The sequence below is a fragment of the Pezoporus flaviventris genome, unplaced genomic scaffold, assembly GCF_033815535.1.
Source record: "Pezoporus flaviventris isolate CSIRO_AGI_PZ_B2104156 unplaced genomic scaffold, CSIRO_AGI_Pfla_v1 ptg000054l, whole genome shotgun sequence".
NCBI lineage: Eukaryota > Metazoa > Chordata > Aves > Psittaciformes > Psittacidae > Pezoporus > Pezoporus flaviventris.
Window position 1 is genome coordinate 1,317,841 of NW_026892602.1, and position 24,466 is coordinate 1,342,306.

Below are 24,466 nucleotides of genomic sequence, written 5' to 3' on the forward strand. Positions count from 1 at the left end.
GCAGCCCTGTGCTCACCACCAGGAACAGCTCCAGCTCCTCTCAGCCTAAAGATGCTCTGTCAAATATTTTGGGTCCAGCATTACCTTCATGAGGTGATTACACAGCCAGTACTTCTCACCTGCTAACGATGTTCAGCAGAACCACATAAATGGGGAGACCGGTGCACTAGAAGGGCTTTGCTCTGGGGGACTGAGGTGTGCAGGATGTTGGAGAGCTGAGCAGATGCAGGGAAAAGCTCAAAGGGACACTTCTCTCTTGCTGTCTCAGATAACTCTAGGGCTCTATGTACCTGACAGAGTAAGTGCAGCAATTAGGGCTTCTGTTAGAAAATCTGCTTTATGGCACTTCTGACAAGCAGTATCAGGAGATGAGCAGAGTACAGAAGGCTCTGAAGCTTCTGATGGCAGTCGCACTCCTTAAGATGGAGCTGTTGATAGGCAACCAAGTTAAAAGTTGGAAGTGGATGCCTTTTCTCTTTCCTTTCACTACCCTCCTTCTCTTCTAACCCTTCTAGATTCTTTCTGCATGCAACAGACCCTCCAAAATAGTCACCTCTCTAAATCCAGAGAGGAAATCACACACATTTTGCAAGGGTTACCCAAGCTATCAGCCCCCATTCAATTCTGCCTGCAATCTGACTGCTCTTCTTCAGCCAGCTTTGTGTCCTCTCCCAAAGCAGCATGGGAGTCACATCATGATTCTGAGACTAAGAAACTAAGACACTTTTCTTTGGGAGGGAAATAAATTCTATCACCTTCATCACAAAGGCTTTTCTGGGCTCTGGCTCAACTACTTGGGCATTGCAGCAGTGTAGGAAGTACTTCCGGTTTTAGGGTTCCTGTAACTGAAAGCAGGCAGGGGCTCAGATGGGGAGGAGAGGGAAATCCAAGAAGTGCGAAATCAAAACCCTGATATTGCTTTAAGTCCCTAAAAAAAAAAACCACCCTATACTGTAAGTTGGAGGCTGAATCCTTGGGAACTCCTCTGACCTTGACTTCAGAACACTTCTTATTTCTCTTTGCAGCTAGTTTTTGCTCTCAGTTATACTATTCAGATCTTGCTTTGTGTACGTGCAATTTTCCTGCCCACCTTCTGGAAAAGAGAAGCTGTCTTGCCACCCTAAGGGTGTTCAGCAACCCACTAGCCAGATCCAGCCAAAAATCCCCTCCATCAGACAAGCCTGTGATGGTGCCCAAGAGTGCCAATGGCAAGCGCTACAGTGCCTACAAGAAACAGCAGACTTCAAACTCTTCTGTGCCCTAACTTAATATGGTGTTATAGCCTGAAAGCCCTCTTATCTCAAGCTTAAGCACACAAACCACTAAAAGCTCCCAGCCTCACTCAGTGGCAGCTCTGGTACTGAATGACTTAAAACCTAAGTGCTTTCCAGCCCCTTCAGTGGTACAGAAGACAGTGGATTTGGATCCAGGTATCAGGAGTCCCCAGCTGGCAAAATATAAAAGCTTGTCACCTTTAAAGCCTGCTAGATTGCTCTCTAATACCTCAGGACTTGTTGGTACTGAGTCACTTGGAGGAAGAACTTGGTCTGAAACACACTGGAAAAGTTCACAGCTCCAAACTGACCTGACCCTACAACTCAGGGGGTCCACCTGTAAGCACTACATAAAATTTCACTTTAAGGTCAAGTTCAAATACAGAAGATTCCAGCATTGTGAAAAATGACTTGAAAGAGTTTAGAGGAGTAATGGGAGGTACAGACTTAGCTAAAAGACACCCAGCACCTTCAAATGCGGGAGAATCTCAGGATGTGGCAACTGAATGGGCAAATACTGCATCAGCCTCAGATGCTCAGGAACTTTCCCATCCAGTATCACTACGGAAATGTTAGCAGTGACATCGTAGCACACCAGTGTGGAGTGCTCCATGAGAAATCATCTACGTGGGCAGAAAGTCTCAAGGTGTTTCAAACCTTGGTTCAAGTTCCCAAGCTAATATAGCAAAGGCAAAGGGAAGGGAAGAAGTTGAAAGGTGTGGAGGACAAAAAAGCATGAAGAAGGATACAAACACAAGACAAAAATATTGAGCACTGCCTCACTTCTGTATGCTAAAGAAGACTCAGAACCTATTCTGCTGGAGTTTTTATCTCCTTGCCAGCCTGGCATAAGCCAAAATTGAAACTAGAAGCTATCTTTTGCAATGCAGTTTTCCCCCTGATCCCACCCCATTTCTGGTGTCGGCCATGGTAGCTAATATTATCAAGAAACTAAGCACTAGAATGAAGCTTGGAGTAAAGACCAGGCAAGAAAAGCTTAGGGAGGTAGGAACAGCCACTGGATACTTGGACAGCTTAACATGATTCTTTAGGTACATCAGAGATAAAAGGAAGATAAGGGAAAATGTGACCCTCTCCAGAAGGAAATGGGAGAGCTGGTCACCTGGCACATGGAGAAGGCTGAGGTACTCAATGACTTTTTTGCCTCAGTCTTCACCAGGAAGAGCTCCAGCCACACTGCCCAAGTCGCAGAAGGCAAAGGCAGAGAGTGGGAGAGTGAAGAACTACACGCTGTAGGAGAAGATCAGGTTCGAGATCATCTATGAAACCTGAAGGTGTGCAAGTCCATGGGACCAGTGGGTCCTGAGGGAACTACTCTATGTGGTTGCCAAGAAATTATCCATCACATTTGAGAAGTTGTGGCAGTCTGGTGAAATTCCTGCTGTCTAGAAAAGGTGAAATGCAACACCCATTTTCAAAAAAGGAAAAAAGGAAGACCCAGGGAACTACAGGACAGTCAGACACACTTCGGTGCCTGGCACGGAGCAGATCCTCCTGGAAACAATGCTAAGGCAAATGGACAATAAGGAGGTGATTGCTGACAGCCAACATGGCTTTGATGGATGGACCACTCAGTGGATAAGGTATTGGCTGGATGGTTGTACACAGAGAGTTGTGGTCAATGGCTCAATGTCCAAGAGGGGACTGGTGATGAGTGGTGTCCCCTCAGGGGCAGACCCTGTTCAACATCTTTGTCGGTGACACAGACAGTGGGATCACGCACCCTCAGCAAGTCTGCCAATGACACTGAGCTTTGTGGTGCGGCTGACACACTGGAGGAAAGGGATGGGATCCAGAGTGACCTGGACACGCTTGAGAGGTGGGACTGTGCAAACCTAACAAAGTTCAACAAGGTCAAGTGCTAGGTCCTGCACTTGGTCAGGGCAGTCCCAAGCACAAACACAGCCTGAGGGAGAATGGATTGAGAGCAGATGTGACGAGGACTTGGGGGTGCTGGCTGACAAGAAGCTCAACGTGACCTGGCAGTGTATGCTTGCAGCCCAACACAGAAAGCCAACTGAGTATTTACCTGTATCAAAAAGAGCATGGTCAACAGGTTGCATGGGATATCTTTAAGGTCCCTTCCAACCCAAACCATTCTGTGATTTTATGATGACTCTATGTTTGACCTGATCAGGAAGAAAAAGCCTCAAAAACCAAGAGGAGAAGCGCTATTGTGGCAAGGGGAAAGGAGCAGCCAAGGAGGTCTGTCGTCTATACGCACGGACAGCATTAGGTGAAAACACAGAATGTGAGGCTGCATACCTCACTGTTGGTTATGGGTCAGGCTGTCACCTCATGTTACATCATCTTACTCAACATACAAAATCCCTCACTGGGTAGCTGTTCCCAAAGTGCTTGATTTCTCCTTCTATCAACTTTTGCTACAACAGTAGTTTCCATAAGGGCAAAAGTGGATGTTTATGATTATGCTTTCAAATGCCAAAGTTCCCCAAGAATCAAAATTGACTGACATTTACCTGACAAGTATGCTATTATAAAATCTTTTTCAGTGAGAAAAAACATCTATGGTTAGACAAAAATATATATAAATAGCAGTTGGCTTGGCATCATAATCACAAATATAAAAAACATTTGGGGACCTCTTTTATGTGCTGAATATTTCATTCAGTCCTGAGGTACAGTGACTCCCTAAACCTTTACTGATCTGAGCTCTGCTTTTGAGAATCTGGTTTCCTGTTGCCATGACATTGTTAATGTCTGAATTGCTTTTTTTAACCACTCTTCTCCTTTTTTCAATCTCTTGCAGAGGCATTTTGAAATAGTGGGCATGAGCTGATCTTGTGGAACAGCCTGTGTGTCCTCAGAAATAACAGAAGAGTATTTGTTTTTACAAGTTGAATGGCTGATACAGTTGTGATGGATGGATGACTACAATCTTGATGGATGGTAGCTTTTAACTGGAGAAACCACAATGAACATAGCTGACCTAGCTGAGATGATTTTGGCTTTGCAGTGGGAGGGAGGGGGGTATTTCATCTGCTGGGTTTTTAACGTAGTGACATTCAGGAAGAATGTATTAAATAAGCAAAAATTACTTGTTCTCTTATGCTTAGCTGGGCTTCCAGAGTGAGCAGAGTATACAGAATAACATTAAATTGCCTGGCAGTGGGTTTATTAACATGCTTGCTTCCTGGATCCAACTGAGAATGGAGAAATCTCTGTCAAGTCCAAGTTTTGCAGAACAGCATTGCTTCCTTAGGAAACCCTTTTTGCAGATGTATTTCTTTAATGGGATAATACCTTCCAATTGCCTGGTTTCTTAATAATACAGCAGCATTTAATGCTCAGGGGTTTAAAGAGTATGTTTTCAGTTGTTCTGAAGAATAGGTCAGCTTAGCTCACCTTCCCTGGGCTTCAACTCTTCCCCTCTGATCAGCCTACCTGGACATGGACATCCTGCAGCACGTCTCCTTTGAGACTTGCACAGCAGCAAACTCTCGGTTACCACCTGTAACTGCAGCTATAGCGTCACCAGCGTGGGTGAGGAGATATAGAGCACAGCCTGTCTCTGCTGCTTTCTTCAGGGGCAGATTTCAAGAGCCTTCCGATCACAATCCTGCAGTGAATCATCTGAGGTCACCTGCTGTCAGCTCCTCCTAGCAAACACATCCAGTCCTAGCTGTAGTCCCTGTCCCAACATGAGCCTAAACCAGGCTCCAAGGGTATTTTGATACTGGTATTTTCACCTTTGGATTGTGTCTTCTGATTACCAAGGCTGGAGAAGCAGAAGATGTTTCACAAGTGTCAAAATTTTAAAAAAGCATCAAGCTAGACAGAATGAACAGCATGTTCTCAAAAGGCACCATCAGGATCGTAGGTGAGACTTTAGCAGTCTTCACAACAGAGGTACCACTGTCTTTTCTGCAGTGATGTAATTCCCATTCAATGAGAAGAAGAACGGGTCTACAAGTGTAAGACCTTTCGAGGACATAAGAGCGCAAAGCACTACTTAAAGCTTAATAACCCCGTAACGGTGTTGAGTAACTCCTTGCTTCATAAGTACAGCTTTTGTAAGTATATCTGAAACAAATAATACCCTTAGAATGCACTGACAGTGACATCTGAGTATTTCCAGGAACCTACACTATAAAAACGTCTGCCCACCACTGAAGGGAACAGAGATCAACATTTCAGATAACAAACAAAGGCCTTTGATTTTTCCTTCATGCCAAGAAACACTGATATTGTCTCTGTCTCCTGGGCATTCTTCAGTGTGCCTCATTAGGATGTTATGAAGTGTTGCTCTATTTGTTCTGTCGTAAAATAGCAAAACAAGCCTTGGGGCCAGAATGACTTCAGCCGAGATGGATATGCTCAGGCTGAGGACCTGCCCTCAGCATGGGGATGTTTGTGCCTGGTGTGGCAGAAGAAGAGTGAGAGACCATCCACTGGCAGCTTCTCACTGTTTGCTTCCAACAGCTCAGCCAAGAAAGGCCCTAACCTACGGCTGCTGCTCTCTTGAATGTAAAGGAGCTTGGAAAGACCCATTCTTCTGTATTAACACACAGCTGCAGGATTTCAAAGGTTTTGGTCTTGGAGGCAAAGGCAGATAGAGAGAACTTCTAGAAACTGTAGTTTTTCCCAAATTGGAGCTCTTAAGTTAACAGATAGTTGAGGACAGCCCCCTGGCAATATCACAGAGACTCTGTAGTCTTACTGTGCTTTTGCACCCTATGAATATCAACAAAATGTGTTTGGTTCTCTTTTTTTTTTTTTTTTTTCCTAATAAACACTTGCAAAGAGCATGCAAGAAGTCTGAGGTTAAAACCAACCTGCATGGGAGAGCTTTCTACAGCTCATTTTGCCAGTGCATTTAACAAATCTTTGGTAGTCAAACCTCCTAAAGAGTCTCCTCACGAGTCAAAGCAGCTATCTGATCTGCACAAACAAGGTGAGCAGTTGTACGCACACACTCACTCATAATAACATAATCAGCCCCAACCTCTTTTGCTATTGCACATGCCATGTTAATGGGTAATGTCTAATCCTGCCCTTTGCTAATCCAGTCATGTTTGCTTAACCACGTTAGCCCAGCTGCTCCCAAGATCTTTCCCTCTATAACGAATAATCTTCAAGTGGCCAAGGCCCATTTCCATTTTTAGAGATTTGAATGTCAGCTATAAATTTAGCTGCAGATTGCTCTTGAGATCTACCAAATATGGACTTTTGAAAATGGAATACTTCCAGAAAGGTCAGAAATGACTGGGACTGCAGAACTTTTACTAGCCTAGCAGCATACTCTGAGTTGCCATGCTTTGTTTTAAGTGACCCCCCCCACTGTGGACAGAGCTTTAACAGTGTCTTTTAATCCCAGGTTTTCAGACATCATGATGGGATGTTGCCACATGAACTCACATCAGCTTTAGGTATAAATCAAAGTGGCACATAACTGCTAGCTTTGAACCCTTAAAGAGTTTGTCCTGCATGGTATAGTTAATACAAAACTTTAAAATACTGCGATGGAGTAAATTAGAGTGGTGTGAAATAGGATTGTAGTTACAACATCTAATTAGGAAAAACTGCGAATTATACACGTTTTATAACATAGAGGCTGGTTAGAAATAGGACAGCTGGGTAGACCAACAGAAAGTTGCTTCTTAGAATATGGTGATGCAAAAGAGTATTAAAGGTTCAGCTCTTCCACCAGAAACCAGAGCACTTTACAGTCTTCCTGCTGCAAACTCTAGATGGATGTTTCCCAGGACAGCAAAGATTTGTTTCTCTACTTCCATAAGCAAGAATCAAGTCTTTCATCTTATGTTTTCTTCTGGGCATAGACTAAGGAGTGGTTGACAACATTTTTAAAGCTTTCGGTTGATGATGAGTTAGTTTCACTATGAGAGATCATAGAATCACAGACTGGTTTGGGTTGGAAGCAACCTTAAAGCTCATTCAGTTCCAACCCCAGGCTACAGGCAGGGAAACCTTCCACTAGACCAGGTTGTTCCAAGCCTTGTCCAACCTGGTCTTGAACACTGCCAGGGATGGGGCAGCCACAGCTTCTCTGGGCAATCTGTGCAAGCGCCTTGGCACCCTCACAAGGAAGAACTTCTTCCTAATGTCTAATGTAAATTGTGCCTCTGTCAGTTTAAATCCATTTCCCCTTGTCCTATTCCTACATGCCCTTGTAAAAAGTCCCTCCTGAGCTTTTCTTGTAAGCCCTCTTTAGGCACTGGAAGAGCTTTATGTATTGGAAGAATACTTAATCATCTCTCAGCCTACATCACCTATACCTAGCAGATGAAGTTGCTGATACAGAGGGTTCCTGGTCCAGATGCTCTGTTCATAATGGGCATGGCTCTATCACCTGCTTGAGGACTTTCCCTCTGGAGCACATGGAGATGGTACAAGCAGGAGCAAGATTTAGCATAGCCTGCAAATAGATCTCCCCTCCTCCATGGAAAGCATGGACAAAGGATGTGCAAGGACATAGGAATGGCTTTGCTAAGACAACTATCTTAGGGCCTGCCTGGCTTCAGCATCCTTGGACTGGTGTGTGAAGAAGGCAGGACAGCTCCTTTGGAGATGATGGCAACGTGCAGACCCAGAGGGGCTGTCGTCTTCCCCTCTGGCACTGCTATCTTTTGCTCCTGAATGAATGCCTGGAGAGTCGCTGTGCTCCCATCACATTACTGGGAGACACTCCGACATGGTTTGACATTTAATAAACTGCTTCGGTTTTAATTTTGTTTCTTACTTGCCAATTAAAAGTGCCCTGTTGCCATGGCAACAGGAGGACACCAGTAACAGCATGGGAAGAGCAGGGTTGTGTTACCACAGGAACTGAGTTGTCAGTCTGTGCAAAGTGGCTCTGTCAGTCTGTCAGTGCCAGCAGGCCTACAGGGCTTTTCTGTTTTGACTTGGTATGAGAGAACGAACACACACAGGCAGGATTGCCAGGGTCTCTCTCCCTACATTTCGCCTTAGGGGGTGGAAAATTAACTCCAGATAAATAGTCTTGGGCACTGTATACAGAATGAGAGGCTTCTGCCCATGCTTTCAACGGGGTATTGACCAGGGGGGTGTGCTCAGGGGCGTTGGCAGTGAGCACAAGGATATCACTGTCTCTCTGCAGAGGGGCACTGCAGCATTTTGAAGTCTGGGGATGAAGGCTTGGTGGCAAGGATGGTCCACATAAGCCATCTGCCCCCCGGGGTTGCTCTCTGATATGTGTTGTATCTGCAGGGGCAGAGCCTGCTCTTGGAGGCAAGCCATTCCCCATGATAATGGATGGGACAGCTTTAGCCTTGTTATTTCATCCTGTCCTAGTCAAAATCTCAACTTGTGGACAAATTGAATAGCTATTCACAGAGCTAGGAGAGCACATGAAGTTCTGACCTTTAGAACAACCTTTTCCAGTTACAGAGACGCTACTTTTATCACCCACTACTTGCTATCCTATTTGGCATTCAACTAGAACCTACTGCACCTTTCTTTTCTGTAAGAGCTGGAAACAGCCATTAGAAACTTTGCTGGTGGTGGTGCACATAAAATTGGATATCTCTTTGCATATCAAGTGCTTAATTTCTGAGTGCTCCTAGCATACGCCCATCCAGATTTATGTGCTGGGCAATGCTTCAGATGGACTGTGTTTTTTGTGTGTGCACCAAGGTGCTGGCAGTTCAGCTAGCTGTTTCACAGCGTATCCTGACACCTGGTACAAACCGACTGTTACAGTAACCCACACCAGAGGCCCAGGACTGAGCCTCTCTGGCTTTGAAAGAATTTAATCTCTCAGAGCTAACACGTTTCCCGCGAGCATTAATGGTCACTTTCCATAAGCAGCCTCCTCTTCCAGGGCAACTGAGAGGAAACATAAATGAAGCTGGGGTCTCCCTGTGGTGTGCCTGAACTCAGGCTGCCTTCTACAGAGGGTGCTTGGGTGATGCTCACCCAAATCCTACCCCTTGCCTTAGAAGGAAGCACCAATACTTCCCCTAGCTTCTGACCCAATGGAGAGGATCTATCTGGTTCAGTGATGAAGAAACAGAGCAAAGTCTATTGTGAGGCACTGGCACAGGTTGCCCAAGGAAGCTGTGAACGCTCCATCACTGGCAGTGTTCAAGGCCAGGTTGGATGGGGCTTGGAGCAATCTGGTCTAGTGGAAGATGTCCCTGCCTGTGGCAGGGGGGTGGAACTGGATGAGCTTTAAGGTTCCTTCCAACTGGAATCCTACCTGGGATTCTGTGATTCTAAGTCAGCATTGCCCCTGCCCACCTGAGAAGATCCCACTCTTTAGGCTGTGGTTGATTACGGTATCACAGTATCACAGTATGCTAGAGATTGGAAGGGACCTCAAAAGATCATCTAGTCCAATCCCCCTGCCAGAGCAGGAACACCTAGATAATGTTACACAGGAATGTGTCCAGGCGAGTTTTGAATGTCTCCAGGGAAGGAGACTCCTCTTAGAACAGCCAGGTTCAGTGCTGGTGAGTGGGTTAGGAACAAATAATTCACTGGAAACTGTCCTGGCACTATTAAACCTCCTTTGCAGTGCTCAGTACATCAATCTGATTCATAACTTCTGCTCTGAACTAGCAGCTGCTTAACCAGTATGAAAGGAAATCTGATTTTATCTGGCTCAAGAAACTTGCTGGACTTCCTGATCCCAGGCAATACCCTACAGCTTATGGCCACACAGTGCTGGTGCTGCCTAATGAATGTAATAGGGTTTGTGAGCGTGCTACGGAAACATCCGTTTACATCTGAAATTTAATTCACAGAAAGTTGGTGCTTTGTGGTGGACTTGGCTCCCGAGCTCAGTTCTCTTCCCCAAGGGTCATGGAAGGGTCATGGAAGACTTGCTAGCACTGGTGATCTCCTGGAGGATTTCAAGGCAAGTTAGATAGTGATAGTGTGGACTGATAGGCTTCACCTCCCCATCAGCCCTTGCTGTTCATTTGCTTCCCATTCTTTCTTTGTGAAGTTGATGGCAAAGCAGAAGGGGATATGGTGCAACAGCCTGTCCACTACTTCCACCCTTTGTGCTCTTGGATCAGACCAGAGAAATTAAGCTGAAAATGCATGCTGACATGCAGCATGACCCCAGAACTGGGATCTCACCTGTCCAGGACTGTAAGGGACAGATGATTAGTAGTGGAAAGGCATTTCAGAGTTGCCTGTGTGGGTTACTATATGTAGCTCTCTCCTGATCACTGCTTCTTTTCCAACTAAATGTATGCGCTGATCATGCTTTCTGATTTGAAATGGGGTGGACATGGCTTTCTTCTTGGCCTTGCCATGCAGTGGTGCCCTGGTAAGGACCACTGGAGGTGTCTGCATGCTGGTTTGTGGCTGCAGGCTGCAGATGAACATCAAGTGCAACAACTACCTGAGAAAGGCCAGGGTTTGCACCTCAAGAGGGGGCTTTTAAGCAGCTTCGGTATGATAAAATGTCTGTGTGCACAGCCCATGACTGAAATAAGCAGAGATGCAGTTTGGGTCCAGCTGCTCTCGGTTTCTGAAACCTCATCGTTTGAGAGCCTTGATGCTGAAATTGCTCGGTCTTCATGTTGGGGGACAGGTTTCTGCCTCCTGGTACACAACTGAAGGTTGGGATTGTTTTATGCACGTACATTTTTTGCTTGGATCACCAACAAGGAATAGAAGATGCTTGTCACTTAGTCCACAATAACACAAAGAGCAGGTGAGTCAAAGGCTCAGCCCTGCAGAGCCTTGTGTGCTCCTACACATCGTCCTAGAGCCTTCCTTAATGTTTTGTTCTTTGAGAGAAAGTTGAGGAAATAAGGATTTTTGCCTACTCACTCATCACAAGGCCATCCTGAACTCGGCTCATGATCCACTGTAATGCTGAATATGATCTTTTCAGCCTTGGTACGTCTTTTGCCTCTGGAGTAAATTAAACCACCAAGCCTGCAATAGGGGCAGGCTCATACCAACCACAGACAGCAGATTTAACCCTATGCCATTTGCTGGGTGAAGAATCTCACTAGTAGAAGCAAGCATAGGAGGACGCATGCTAAGAGAAGCAGAACTTGAACTTGCTATCAAAAAGCTGTGCAGCTTGGGAGAGGTTGTCCACAACGTGCATTGAGGGAATATGTAGTGGAGCAAGTCTGTTTAAAGTAAGGGACTTGCACAAGGATAGCGCAAATGTCATCAGTTCGAAACCTTTGCATGCCTCATAAATACAGCAGCAGAACTTGGCAAGAGAAAAGCTTTTGAAAGCTTATAGTGTCAATAACAGTAATTAAAGAGAATAAAAGCTGGAAGTAAAATGGTTTTGGGACCTTTGACTAAGGTGCTAGTGAGGTGGTGAGGAAAATTTAGCCTAAAATTCCTGTGTTTGGCATCCACAGAAATGTCACAATGCGCCTCCAGATAGGCTGTGTTGCCAAACCAGCCCTGCATAAAAGAAAAGAAAGTACACAAATGTGATGACATGTAGAAGGAAGGATGGAGATGAGATGCGGTTCTCACTTGGAAGAAACTAATTCATAACTTTACAGAACTCAGACTAACTGGATGGTTACACTACTGGGATCTCTTTCTTCTCAGAAAAATCTTCATTTTTCTCTGGAAGACTGTCCTGCTCCTGTTCTGCTCTCAGCCTAATTAAAAAGTAACTGGTTGTATTCAACACATGACCCAACAGCCTAGATAGCTGAGTGATCATTTGTAATGTATACCCAGCAGATAAGATTGGATTAGTAAACCCCCTTCTCATAAAGGAGCAAACATCTGAAGGACTGTTTCAAAATGCAGAAAGATGGGTCCATAAGCAAATGACAACCACAACAGCTAACTGGAGTATGTTACTGTAGGAATGTTCCTGTGCGTCACTTGGTTCTTCACTCTCATGACTGCAGTGTATATCAAGAGTAATTCTCCTCTAATCAATGGAGTTAATCTAGTCTTAAACCAACCTACAGGAAAATGAGGAGTTAATTACAAACAGACAACCTAGGGGAGTTGTTTCTTATCAAGGGGGAACTATGTAGCAACAATCATGCCATTAACACAGATATAATATGCAGCAAACCAGAAACTCCTACAGCCCTGGAAAATGAAGCACACAGCAGAAAGAAAGGAGTGAATTTGTTCAAAGCCTGTGGGTGAGGTTTTCTTTGGCTCCTGAGTGGGTTTTGACACTTGGGAGGGACGCGTTGTGCTGCCTGAAGCGATTCTGGGGAGACATGCTGTGGATGTGGGTCTCTGCTGGGGAGGGACGATTTTCTGTGGCCCCTAGCAACTATCTAACAAAACCCCTAAACCAGACCCAGGCTGATGCACATCTCCTGTGCTTTCTTCCCTGCGCAGTTTCTCTCTCTGCCTCTGACCACAAGGCTAAACATTGCTACTGTGCAAACTGATACTGTTTTACAGTGTCTCTTGAGGCTGTGCTTCTAATCTTCAGCTGGAGCTTGATTCTTTCCTTCCTATTAATGAAATGCCTGGCCTCCCACCACAGGAACCCTGGCCTGGGTCAGCAGCATCACTGGTCTCCTCCTGCCCTGGGTGAAGCTGGTCCCTGCTGCATGGCTATACATCCCCCTGCCCCATTCCACTGGTGAGGCTGAGGTCAAAGCAATATTCGTAGTTCTGAAATTAGTTCCCACATGGCATCTTTAATCAGTTATTACAAATGTACACAGTACTGATTAACAGCCTCAGTAAAACCTGGATATGGGTAATAAAGTCTTCCCATGTGGCAGATTTTCTGCCATCCCCGTGATTGATGCAGTATGAGGGACATAGAGGGGTTGGAATCCTGATGTGTCTCTACCTAGGGGAAGACTGCTGTCCCCACAGTGGCTGCAAGAGCTCCCTCCCTGGCTGACTTACTTTAAGAAGCAGTTGCTTGCTTTGGAGGGACAGGTTTCCCCTTAGGAGGAGGAGGATGGTGTGGGGCTTGAGCGCAGCCTCAGCACATTTTCATTTCCTCAAGGGCTCCGTTTCCTTGCCTCGCCACCTCAGCAGAATTCTCCTCTTGGAAGGATGGGACTTCAAGCCACAGGCCACAAAATGACCCCTCTGCTCCTGTCTGTACGAATTTCAGTGTGTGAAGGGAGCGGGCTGTCAGCAAGGCCTCAGCACACCTCCTGCCAGAGCCAGCAGTGAAACCAGCCCTGTGCAGAGCTGGAGCACCTGTGCTCATCCTGTCCTCAGACCAAGTGCAAGGACACCTGATGTCAGGGGGAGGAATTGCTTTGGAGTCTGTGGCTAGAGCAGACCACTGCAGAAGAATATTTATCGTAAGTTTACTAGCACCTGGTGTAAGCAAGGATCGTGTTCCCCATCCCCCCTCTCCCAAGCGCCTGGGCATAACTCTCCTTCCTCCTTGTCTCCCTTCCTCCCAAGCTGTTCCAAGCCTGTACTCTTGCTGTTTGGGAGCAAAGACTGTGCTATCCCTCACCATCATCCCTGAATAAACATGAAATGACAGACCCAGGAAGGTGGTCCCAAGACATTTGTTTAAGGCCAGGAATGCCCTATACAAATGTTTTCATTTTACATCTGGAGACATGCAAATAATACGAACATCATCAACAGCATTTGGAAAACAAGTATTTTAAATGGCACTCCTAAAACTCGGGACTAGGCAGCATGACTCAGCAGCACTTTCCAACAGCTCCCAGAAGAGATGGATATAAATCCACTTAGTAACTGACATGTATCTGAGATGTGCTGAGTAGCTTGTAGTTATCTGCAATTGCTGCTGGGAGAGCTGACTTGCAATCATACCTGAAGAAGGCACCCTGCCTGTATCAGGCTGTGGCCAGATGAAACCTGATCTTCAGAATCAAACATGGTGATGACCTTCTGGAAGGCTTTTGGTGTCTGACCACCCACATGGTCAGAAACATGTATAAGCATCTGTGAAGCCTTGGCCGTGGCACGTGTTTAACCTCAGTGCCTCAGTTGCACAGTACATCCAATAACTACACGTATTTTTTGTTCCCTTCAATCCCTTTCTGGACAGAAAGGCACTAGAGAAGGACAAACAGTACCTGACTGTGTTCATCAACATCAGGGCAATGCCACTGCTATCTGCTCTGCGGGGAGCATCTGTGCTGGGCGCCATCAAACGGGCTGAAATTTGCCTTGGCCAGGCTGTGCCGTCCTCTGTGAAGGAGCAGATAGTGGTATGGAGCGGTCCCTCACCTGACCTGCATGCCACCCTGGATCCAGGAGCTGCCAGGAAGCCCATTTGTGGGCGGCAAGGAGGTTTTCATCTTCTCAGGGCTCTGCTCCAGCTGTGCTCTTCTGCCAAGTATCTTTGAACACCTCAACTTTTGTGTTGTACTGCTCTGATGCTTTCCAGGGGCTCCCAGAGCAGCCAACTTCCACTGGTATCTTGTGGGAATGAAAGCAGCACTCCACCCCTCATTAATTCACCACTAATGCCACAGTCCCGTGGCTGCTTTGCTCTCCCTTCTTTGCCCATTGTTTCCCTGTCACACCACCTCCCTGGCAGCCCTAACTGTGGCTGTATTTGAATAACAAATCTCAGAGGAGAAGGCAGGCAGCCCTTCTTCCCAGGCAACAGAGCTGGTGGGTTTTTTTTTCTTCTTTTCAAACTAAAAATACTCCCTGCATCACTCAAAAAATCAGTATCAAACACACAAAACTCGTGGAGGAAAAATACAACCCTCTTTCAGTGAAAAGAGAGAGCTTGCAAGGAAGGAACAGGAAGGACTAAGCTCCCTGCAGCACAGGGTCTGCATTTTCACAGGTGAGCAAGGATGTTGGACAGTTTGGGGTGAGGTAGAGATCCTTTTCAAGGACCCTTGTCAGGACTAGTGTTGCTCATTACTGAGAAATCAAGCCTGAAACGGCATCTGGAAGCAGAAAAAGAAAAGAAAAAAAAAAAGCAGCTCTAAAGATGGATCTGCACCTGAAGAGGCTGTGCTTCGCACCAGCCAGGGAGCAAACATCATCAGGAGGATTCATCTGATGAGCTTTTCTCCTAGAGACTAGCTGAAGGGGAAGGCAATACCTGCAACTTGAAAGCCATCTTTCAGATATCTCCTGTTTTCACTGATTGCCCCATACACAAATGTCCTCAGACCTCTTTTACCCCTCCACACTTCTAATGCCCAAAGGGCTGGGCGGCTGTTCAAGAGCGGGTTGTCCTGATCTCTCCTGATGACATGGAGATAAAAGTGAAAGCTCTAAGAGCCTGAGCCAGTTTGGTGCTGAAATCCCCTTCCTGGCACCAGTGACTGCTGCCTGGTCCTCTTACTGTGCCTCCCTGGGAACTCAGGAACCATCTTCCTTAAAGCCCTCTTTAGGTGGTGAAAGATGTGATTAGATTCAACCTGTAGCCTGCAGTTTCAGCAAGATGATCATGGTCTCTTTCTTATTAATGATCCCCTGAGACACCTCTTTCCCTTCTCTTAGTTTGAAAGAAAATTAAAAAGCTTATTTGAATTGATGGCATCTGTTCTGGTCAGCAGTTTTATAAGACAGTTAGCTACAGACCTAATTTCAGAGTTGGGAAAGCGACATGGATGGCAAATGTTACCAATCTACAGTGCCTAGCTGATGGCAAGTGCTCACCAAAGAAAGAGATCCTAGTGGCATTTTAGGGTGTGATGGCATCATCTGGCTTACTTAGAAATGATGATGAAGTGCATAATTTTTCCTACAAATGTGTTTCTTAGAAACAGGTTTCTGACTGTGCAGAGGAACTGGAAGACCAGGAGAACAATCCCACCCTGTCCCCAACTGCTGCCCATTCACCACCAGCCCATGCTGTCTGGGAGACCCCAAGGACCAGACAGACCAAGGGTTTACTTTTGAGTGAGGATTAAAGTGTTGCCATGCCAACATCATAGATTCTGATCTATTCTGCTTCCTGATTAGAAGCAGGACCAATGGGAAAAACATCATGCTGGCACATCAGCCGCTTAGCAAGGTGGCACCTTCACAGCAGCCTTCCACATGCCACATGTTTTCAACTTGGCACATGCCTGCCGCCCACAATCTCTGCCTCCTTTCGGCTCCATTTCACACGGCCTTTCTTCATTCTTTATGAGTTTGGACTAAAACTGTGTAACATTGGGCCAGCCTGTGGAAGTTTGGGGTTTTAGAGCTCTGTCAGTGATTGACAGCCTGTTAGAAGAAAGGTGAGCTGATACTGCTCCTGCATGCAGCTGCATCTGTGCAATTAAGTTCCTTACCTGCTATTACATTTTCTAAGCTACATGGAGTCCCCATCCCTCCCTTTACTCAGAGCCAGTATGATCTCCCTCATGAACACAGGATTTCCTCCTGCTCACAATCACTGTGACACACTTGCAGAAGGCTGGGATTCTGACTATTGTTCATCGTCACTACTGCTGCCCTATAAATAGCTGTGATGCCAGAGCTAAGATCACATTTTAGCCTTCAATGAATTGCCAGTTTTCTGTTTCAACTACCCAGGTTGGAAAGAAGACTGACAAATTTAGTCTAAGTAAAACTCTACATGAACACTTGGCAACCTCCAACCTGCTTATTTACTCGGATGACTCTTCTAGGCCAAATCCTGACTGCAAGAGCAAGCCACGTTCTGTTTATAGCCATGATACAAGCTTATTCTGTCTCCCTTCTGAATGCTATCCTTATTAGCAGCATGACTACAGCGAACCAGACACTGGTTCTAGGGTGAACTTTTTTGCTTCATGAAGATCATCCCGTGCTACTAACTTAATGACTACGACTTCAGCTTTGCAGGAGAGCGAAGTCAAGCCTGCTGTTCTTGTTGTGGTAAAGCAAGGTCTCCAGGGTCTGGCCATAGGTCTCAGCTGAGTTGGCTGGGATCTCTGGTGATGATGCGTGAGTTTGACTCTCCCTAAGCAGGAGAGCAAAGGCATGGAAATAGACGATCTCAGGGTCTTCTAGTTGGCACAAAGGGCTATCATACACCATTTTCACACTCTGCTGTTACTTTATTGCAATCATTTATTGGAGAGATTTTGTATTTTCAGGGGCTCAAGGGATGTCTAAAGGGGGAAAATGCATCAGCGGGATGTGCAAGGCACAGCTTTTGGTTAGAGAGATCCCAGAATTGCCACAGTGGGGCTTGCAGCTCATGCACTATGACTGCAGGCAGAGCTTATTCTGGGCTTTCCCTTGTTCTCTGCTGTCTCCCTCTTTCTCCTGCACCCTCATTTTACAGCAATGATTTCCAATATGTTGGCCATCTTAGGTAGCAACAACAAGCCTTTCTTGAATGAGCCAAGCATCTCCCCGGCAACAAGGCAGGCTGTGAAAACAAGAAGTGCTTTCCTTTCTGGTTTATGTTTCCCACCTCTCAAGAAATGTCATGCCTTTTACTGTCTCTACCACTCAAAACCATGAATGATGGTATCTGGAATGCACCTCGTGGGGGAGCAAAGAAAGATGAGGGTGTGTGAGAAAGGTGGCACTGGTCTTAACGAAAAAGACTGACAGAACTTTACGCCTTAGTGAAGGGCAGGCTGAAATATTTGTCCAGTGCTCTTACAGTGAGGAAGCCAGCAGACCCAGTACAGCAGGAACATGCAGGTTACATGCAGGCTTCAGCTGGACATCCAGACAAATGCTGACACCAGGTAAAACTGGGGTGGCTAATGCCCCCTTATTCCATTTTCCATTTCCTCTCACTCTGTTCTGCTTCTCCACAAAGCAGCCCTAAGTTATGCTTCACTATGTTCTCATTGCTTACCACAGCAGTCAAACAAGGGCTGGCAGTATTCTTACTGCAGCAGCGCAAACCCAAGAATACCACATTCACCCCCAGACCACAGACCACCCCACTAGGTACCAGTCAGCGATCTGGGACTTCCTACCAGCATGGTGGTGCCTGATTAACCTCACTTGCCCTCCCCAAAGTTATACAGCTTTTGGCATCTTTCAGAGAGCTCAGGTCAGGGACACGCAGTAGGAGCCAGCTTGGCTAAATAGACAGAAGTGAGGAGAAGACTCTGGGGAGAACTTACTGCAGCCTTTCAGTACTTAAAAGGGAACTAGAGGAAGAGGGAGAAAGACTTTTTAGCAGGGCCTGTTGTGACAGAATGAAGGGTGATGGTTTTAAAGTAAAAGAGGGAGATTCAGGCTGGCTGTGAGGAGGAAACTGTTTACAGTGAAGGTGGCAAGACACTGGCCCAGGTTGCTCAGAGAGGTGGTGGATGCGCCATCCCTGGAGATATTCAAGTCCAGGTTGGATGTGGCTCTGGGAAACCTGATCTGGTTGAAGGTGCTCCTGCTCATTGCAGGGGGTTGGAACTAGATGAGCTTTGAAGGTCCCCTCCAACCCAGACAGTTCTACAATACTGCCTTGAGCTGACAAGTAGGAAAAGCCAGGCACAGGAGCAGCTCTTACAAAAGAGAGCTTTCTGCTACACACTGCTCCCTTCCAGTGACTGGAAGGCAGGAGGTGACACTTTTGTGTCCCTGGTTCTGCCACCACCAAGCAGAGGCGAGAGGAAGAGGGCAGCTCCTAAAATTACCTTTGGCATGTGCAGAGGGAATGGGCTGGAAGCTCTGGATTTCTGCATGCACCATCCTCTTCAGAAGCAGGTTAGATGTAGCTCCAGTGTACGTGGCTCCTTTTGCCAGCTGCCTCAGAGGGCTGTTCAATTACACTAAACTGATTTATTTTTTTCATATCACTAGCCAGTATTTAAAATGTTCAGGTACATATCTGCTTAGCTCCCAGTTCTGGAGTTACACATTATATACAGTATAAGGTCACCACAGACACATTTTGCCTGAAAGAAAAAAATTTGCTACAAATTATTTTTAATGCTTCAGCAGCTTTTTAGATTTCCCTTTCATAGCTGAAACAGAGACATTTCCAGACTCCTGCTAGGAAAAAAGTTCAATGTGAAAGTCACTGCCTGCCACCTCCAGCTGCTGAGTGCTGGACCTGTGACCCTGCCACCTCAGACACTTGTATCTGAGCCGCACGGCTGATATTGGGATTCTCTGCTGAGTGATTTCTGAACAATTTCAGCCTTTTTCTGTCTGGTTTATGCTAACATCTACAGCGGTTTCCATACCAGCCTGCAGTGGGATCACAGGCACTGCATTTCCAAGCAGCTCCTGAGGTCAGCATTGACCCACAAAGGAAGAGACTTTATGCTGCTTCTGGCTGGGATTTCTAAAGCCAGACTATGAAACTGGCTCTTCAAATGGAGAAATGAAAATACATCACTTCCCTGCCCTTCCTGCTTGATCAGATCCAAACACTTGTGTCAGCTTCTGGATTCCTGGCTTTAAATCTCCATTTCCCATTTAGTCCGCCTGGGTGCAGTGAAAGGGAATCAGTGAGGAGCTTGCTGCTTGCTTTATTAATACATTTGCACTTTAGAGAACGGTTTAATCCAGAGGCTGTATGTTATGGCCTGACTCTCCTGCTGTTAATCTGATTATAAAGGTAAAGACTAAGCAGTGGCCTACAGGCCAAATAGAGGGTCTTGTGTAGCCAGGCAAAACTAAGCCTCTGCCCCTCTTCCTCCATGTACCCTCTTGCTCTCGGCTAGTGGGTGATCTAGCCCTTGGGCAGTGATGGCCCTGGAGATGAGGAACACACATGGATGCTGCTCCTCCTGTAGCCAGATTCTGTCTCCTCACTGACTACTTCTTTTTTGCCTGCCCTCTTGCAACATGTAAAAGATTTGTGACTTAGCACTTTTACATCTTTTCTGGAGCTCCAGACTGACCTTCTGGGTTGTGTACAGTGGTAACGTGTCATATGCTCCTACCTCCCTGTGCTGAAGGATACAAAACGGGGACGTACCTGCTGCCCTCAGGCCATGAACCTTGAGACAAGCACAACTGCAAGAAAACCTGTTCACCTGCACCAAGGAGCACATATAAAGTGAAAACCTACACGCAGACTGTTTTGTTCTTAACTTGGGGACAGGTTCTTACCAGGAAAGAGGTCAGCAAGACCTGGAACATATGTTTTTTGTGATTTATTTTGATGTATTAGCTCATATTTCCTACACTGATCTCACTTTGACAAAAGCTAAGTGGGTTAATCTGGACTTTTCTGGTCATTTGCTTCTATTAGACTGGAGGTATAATTATGGGCAGAAATAAAATGAGAACAATGAGAGAGGATATAGTTATTTTACCTCAATAACAAAAGCACAAATAATCTCATTCACATTTATTAAGTAGAGGAGGGGCTTTTTTTGCTCTGAATCATGTCAAGGTGCCACTTGGAAGGGATACAGGGGCAGACGCATCTCCCATGAAGTCAGGGTAGGGGAAGCTGTAATAGATAAGTGGTCATTGAGGAAATCCTGTCCTTCTCTGCTGCTGAACCAGGCTGAGCAGCTGCAGCCCTGGGTCCCCTTCCCTAGCTCTCTTCTCTTGGGGTCTTAAGTGATGAGTAGGGGAAAATCCCCCACTAAAAGATTTGCATTGGAAACCCATGGCTGAGGAATGACTTTTAAAATAGAAAAGCTTTGCTTGAAAAGGGATGAACCATGTAGCATAATACTCAACAAATCGCTTGTGTAATGGTCTCTCTTTAGAGCAGCTGTGCATTAATAACAAAAGTGGGGGAGCAGAAGCCATGTGCTTCTTTGTAAGATTAAAATAAATACTGTTTCATACTAATAACAGCAACTTTCTGTGGAGGTTGACTAAGAGAAAGGAGCAAGTGGAAGACCACAGCCGACAAGATTTGGTTTCTTTCCCCTTTATCTACTACTACATGAAGGAATACTACTCCCATCTATGAAAGAAGATACTATGAATTTGCCCTCCCAGACTGTTGTTTGGTTTATAATGTTTTGTTGCAGGCTTATCTGTACAAAGTCAGCATGACACCATTATAAGACAGGAGTAATTTCTCTAGGACTTTGTATCTTAGAGAAACTATGTTGGGGAGAACTTGATTTAATTTGCTTTATACTTTGCAAAGCATAACTCAGGATCTCTACTGCCAAAAGCATAAACTGAAACAAGAAAGGTTCACACTAGACATAAGGAGAAACCTTTTCATCAAGAGGACAGCAAAGCAGTGGTCCAGGCTGCTAAAGAGGCTGTGCAGTCCCCAAAATCAGAGGATTTCCAACCTGATAGGATAAAGCCCTGAGCAACCTGGTTTGACCTCAGAGCTGACCTTGCTTCAGCAGGTGGATGGGTGAGACACATCCCAAGCTCCTTTCCATCCTGAGTTATCGTATGATCCCAGGAACACTTGGGACGTTGCCCACAGCAGTATCAACGGACACGACGTTTTGCGTAGCTTAGGACTCCATCTCTTATTCCTGGCAGACCTGTTAATAGGTCTCCCCCTCCATGCCCTGTACTTTGCCAGCCCTGGCACTAAAGCAGTGCTGAGCTTCTCTGCTCAAACTAGGACTTCAGCTATTTAAGAAAAAAGAAATTTTACATATCAAAGCTGTCTGCCACAGACGGTTTATCAGACATGGAGAATGATTTGTTTCTGTTTTCCTGGGCATAGGTTTTTAGCTGAGACAAGATATTTTGCCTTGCTGAGAGCTGAGTCACCGAGTAATCAACAGATTAATGTATTCTGTTTGAAAGCCATCCCCATTAGTTCTCGGCAAGCTCACAAGAACTCCATTATGGTATCACCTCTACATTTGAGATGGAAACGTCTCCAGGATTTGGAGTTCCTGTGGGAAAAATCGCTACATGCAAAGAAATCAAAATACCCCTTTGCAACTGAGAGAAACAACGTACCTCCTCATACAGTAACACCACAGCAGGATTCTGGAGCTCTTTCTAGTGAATGCTTTTATTATCAACCCTTAGATAAGGAGTCTGGGGTATGCCATACATCTGTCATTTGACAGCTACCTAAAAATAGTCATGACTAACTCAGTGGCGTATAGGACTTTGCCTTTACCAGGTCTTTAATATGAAATTATTTTAATTCCAGTGAAACCAAGTAGTTTTACTTTCTCTGGGATGGCAGCACGCAAAATGGGTGGTCTTGACTTCTCTAGAGCTCTGACTTTCTCTGTGTGGGCTTGGCCTGAGCCAGAAATGCGAAAAGGAAAGGCAGAGGCTGGTAGGGGCACCTCACAGAAGAGCCACTGTTTAAAAATAGGATGCTGGTTAAAGGAACAACAGAGTGGCAACTGTAAAAGGACAGACTCGCCTAGGTGTGTGGCATGAGGAGGCTGCCAGACATAACGGTTATTCTGATAAGATACATGCTAATGCTGCTGCCTGCTGTCCATACAAACCTCACTGAAGTTAATACATCCCCTTGTTTGCAAGTGAAATTGCTGTTGAGGGTATGTAAGAGCCAGTCCAGCCCTCACAGAAGTCAAGTTAATCCTAAAAGCTTCCCTGCATGGGCAGGGTGGTGGAGGGAATTTGAACAGCAGCAAGACTTCTCCTGAGACACCTCTCCTTGCAGCCTGTGGATCTAGCACATTCTTCCTGTTTCCCCACATCTGTCAGTACCCCTTTCTAGGCTGTCCCTAGGTAACAGAATTGTTATGTACTGGCCTGGCTAGTGCCAGGGAACGAGAGATTGTGGCTGTTGTGACATTCACGTCCCCAAGGCTACACTTCCTGGGATAAGCGTACAAATGGCATGTCATATGTAATTGTTCCTGTGCCTCGGTTGGTTGCAATAGGCATACAACAGTGATGTAGATCTTCCCCCCTCCCTCCTCTTCTCTCCAGGTATTCAGATTGTGCAAATGCTTCCCGTTTGTGCTCTGAAGCCTCCAAGTGCTCAGCTCTCTGTACTCAAGCAGTAGTGATTTTAACTTACCCGTCGCTCCTTATCACCATATTCGATGCCCAAGGTATCCATGGCACGTACAATCGCTGCCAGTGACTGTATAGTGTTGCTGTAGACCACTGGTTTATACTGCTTCACGTCTTCTCCAGAGAAGCCATCCTCATGGATGATCCTGAAGAAAATGCAAAGGACAAAAACCTCTTGAGAATGTAATTTCAATGGGGGAGGCATTTCAAAGAGAGCTCTTTTGAAGAGCACATCTGCCAGCTCGATTCACTTAATTTAGTCAGCATTTCTTTTTAAACCTTTCTGGTTGTTCACCAGTCGTGTGTCTGAGCCCAGTGCCTAGAATTAACATCCCTTTTGCTCTCTCTCAAGGAGGTTTTGTGCAGGGTTGGTACATATGGTACCTCCCTCCCAGGCAAACTGCAAATGCTAGAGCCCAGAGAGCCTCATGTTCACATGGAGTGGGGGTGCCCAAGTAATTGAAAGGCACCTGGGGTGCCTTATAAAAGGAACTACCATTAAAATACCTTTGAAAGCATGGGGTACAAAGGCATGGATATGAGAAGTTACTTAGCTGTAGCACTTAAAAGGTATTTACAACCCTTCATGTCTCCTGCTTCCTTACCTTTCCTTTAAGAACAGTGCTGGGAGTTTTGCTGCCTCAAAGCATGCTATGTTATCCTCTCTCTAAGTGAGGTGGGAATGACACCCACATCCTGGTGAGAACGAGACCACATCCTATCAGCTCCTCACACTGGAGCAATAGCTCTGTTAGTCTCTATTAAACTCTGCAAAAGGAATGATGGAGTGAGTTCTTGTAGTCCTTTGCTCGGGTCACAAGATTGACCCTATAATTTCTTCAACTCTAAGTAACACAAAAACTAAGCAGAACTAAGCCTGGTGTGTCTAGAAGACAGCTTAGATTTGCAGAGCTAATTGTGCTTGACAATAATTCTTCTCAGTAAAGACATAAATTATGATCCTGTCTCTTAAATATCAGCAGGAAGGATGATCTGCTTCACCAAAATGAAGTCTTTGCTTGCTCATCCTCAGATCTCACTGGACAAGAGAGAGTCCTTCAGTAAGAGATCTGGTCACTGGTAAAATCTCTCATCCTGTCTATAACATGGAGTTCTGCTTCTTTTTTTTCTAAATCAGATGCACACCAAACAAGATCCTGACCAGTGTCTGCACTCCCCTGGGGAGAGGCAGCGCTAGCAGGAGCCACAGTGAGCTTGTAATAGATACAGTGCTGGGATGGTGCTGAAGAATAGGGCTGGATGCCAGCCCCGTGTTGTTAACAGATGACTACATGAAAAACATAGCTGATAGAAACATGCTGACAAAGACACAGATTTACTTCCCCGGATGCTCAGCTCACGAAAGGTTTTCTAATACAAGTGGCCAACCGTCTGCTCTCCCCACAACAACCTTTGCTCACACATCATCGAACACTGAGCTCCACGGA

The 24,466-nt window shown here is 45.8% G+C and overlaps 1 protein-coding gene across 2 annotated transcripts in view; it reads right to left on the minus strand.

The window, feature by feature from the left end:
- GNAO1 (G protein subunit alpha o1) overlaps positions 1 to 24,466 on the minus strand; it is a 146,897-nt gene that overhangs the window by 73,915 nt on the left and 48,516 nt on the right. For both annotated transcript variants that reach the window (XM_061468988.1, XM_061468987.1), the window contains exon 3: positions 23,023 to 23,164. In XM_061468988.1, coding sequence (XP_061324972.1) covers positions 23,023 to 23,164 — 142 coding nt within the window. The remainder of the gene's footprint in view (positions 1 to 23,022; positions 23,165 to 24,466) is intronic.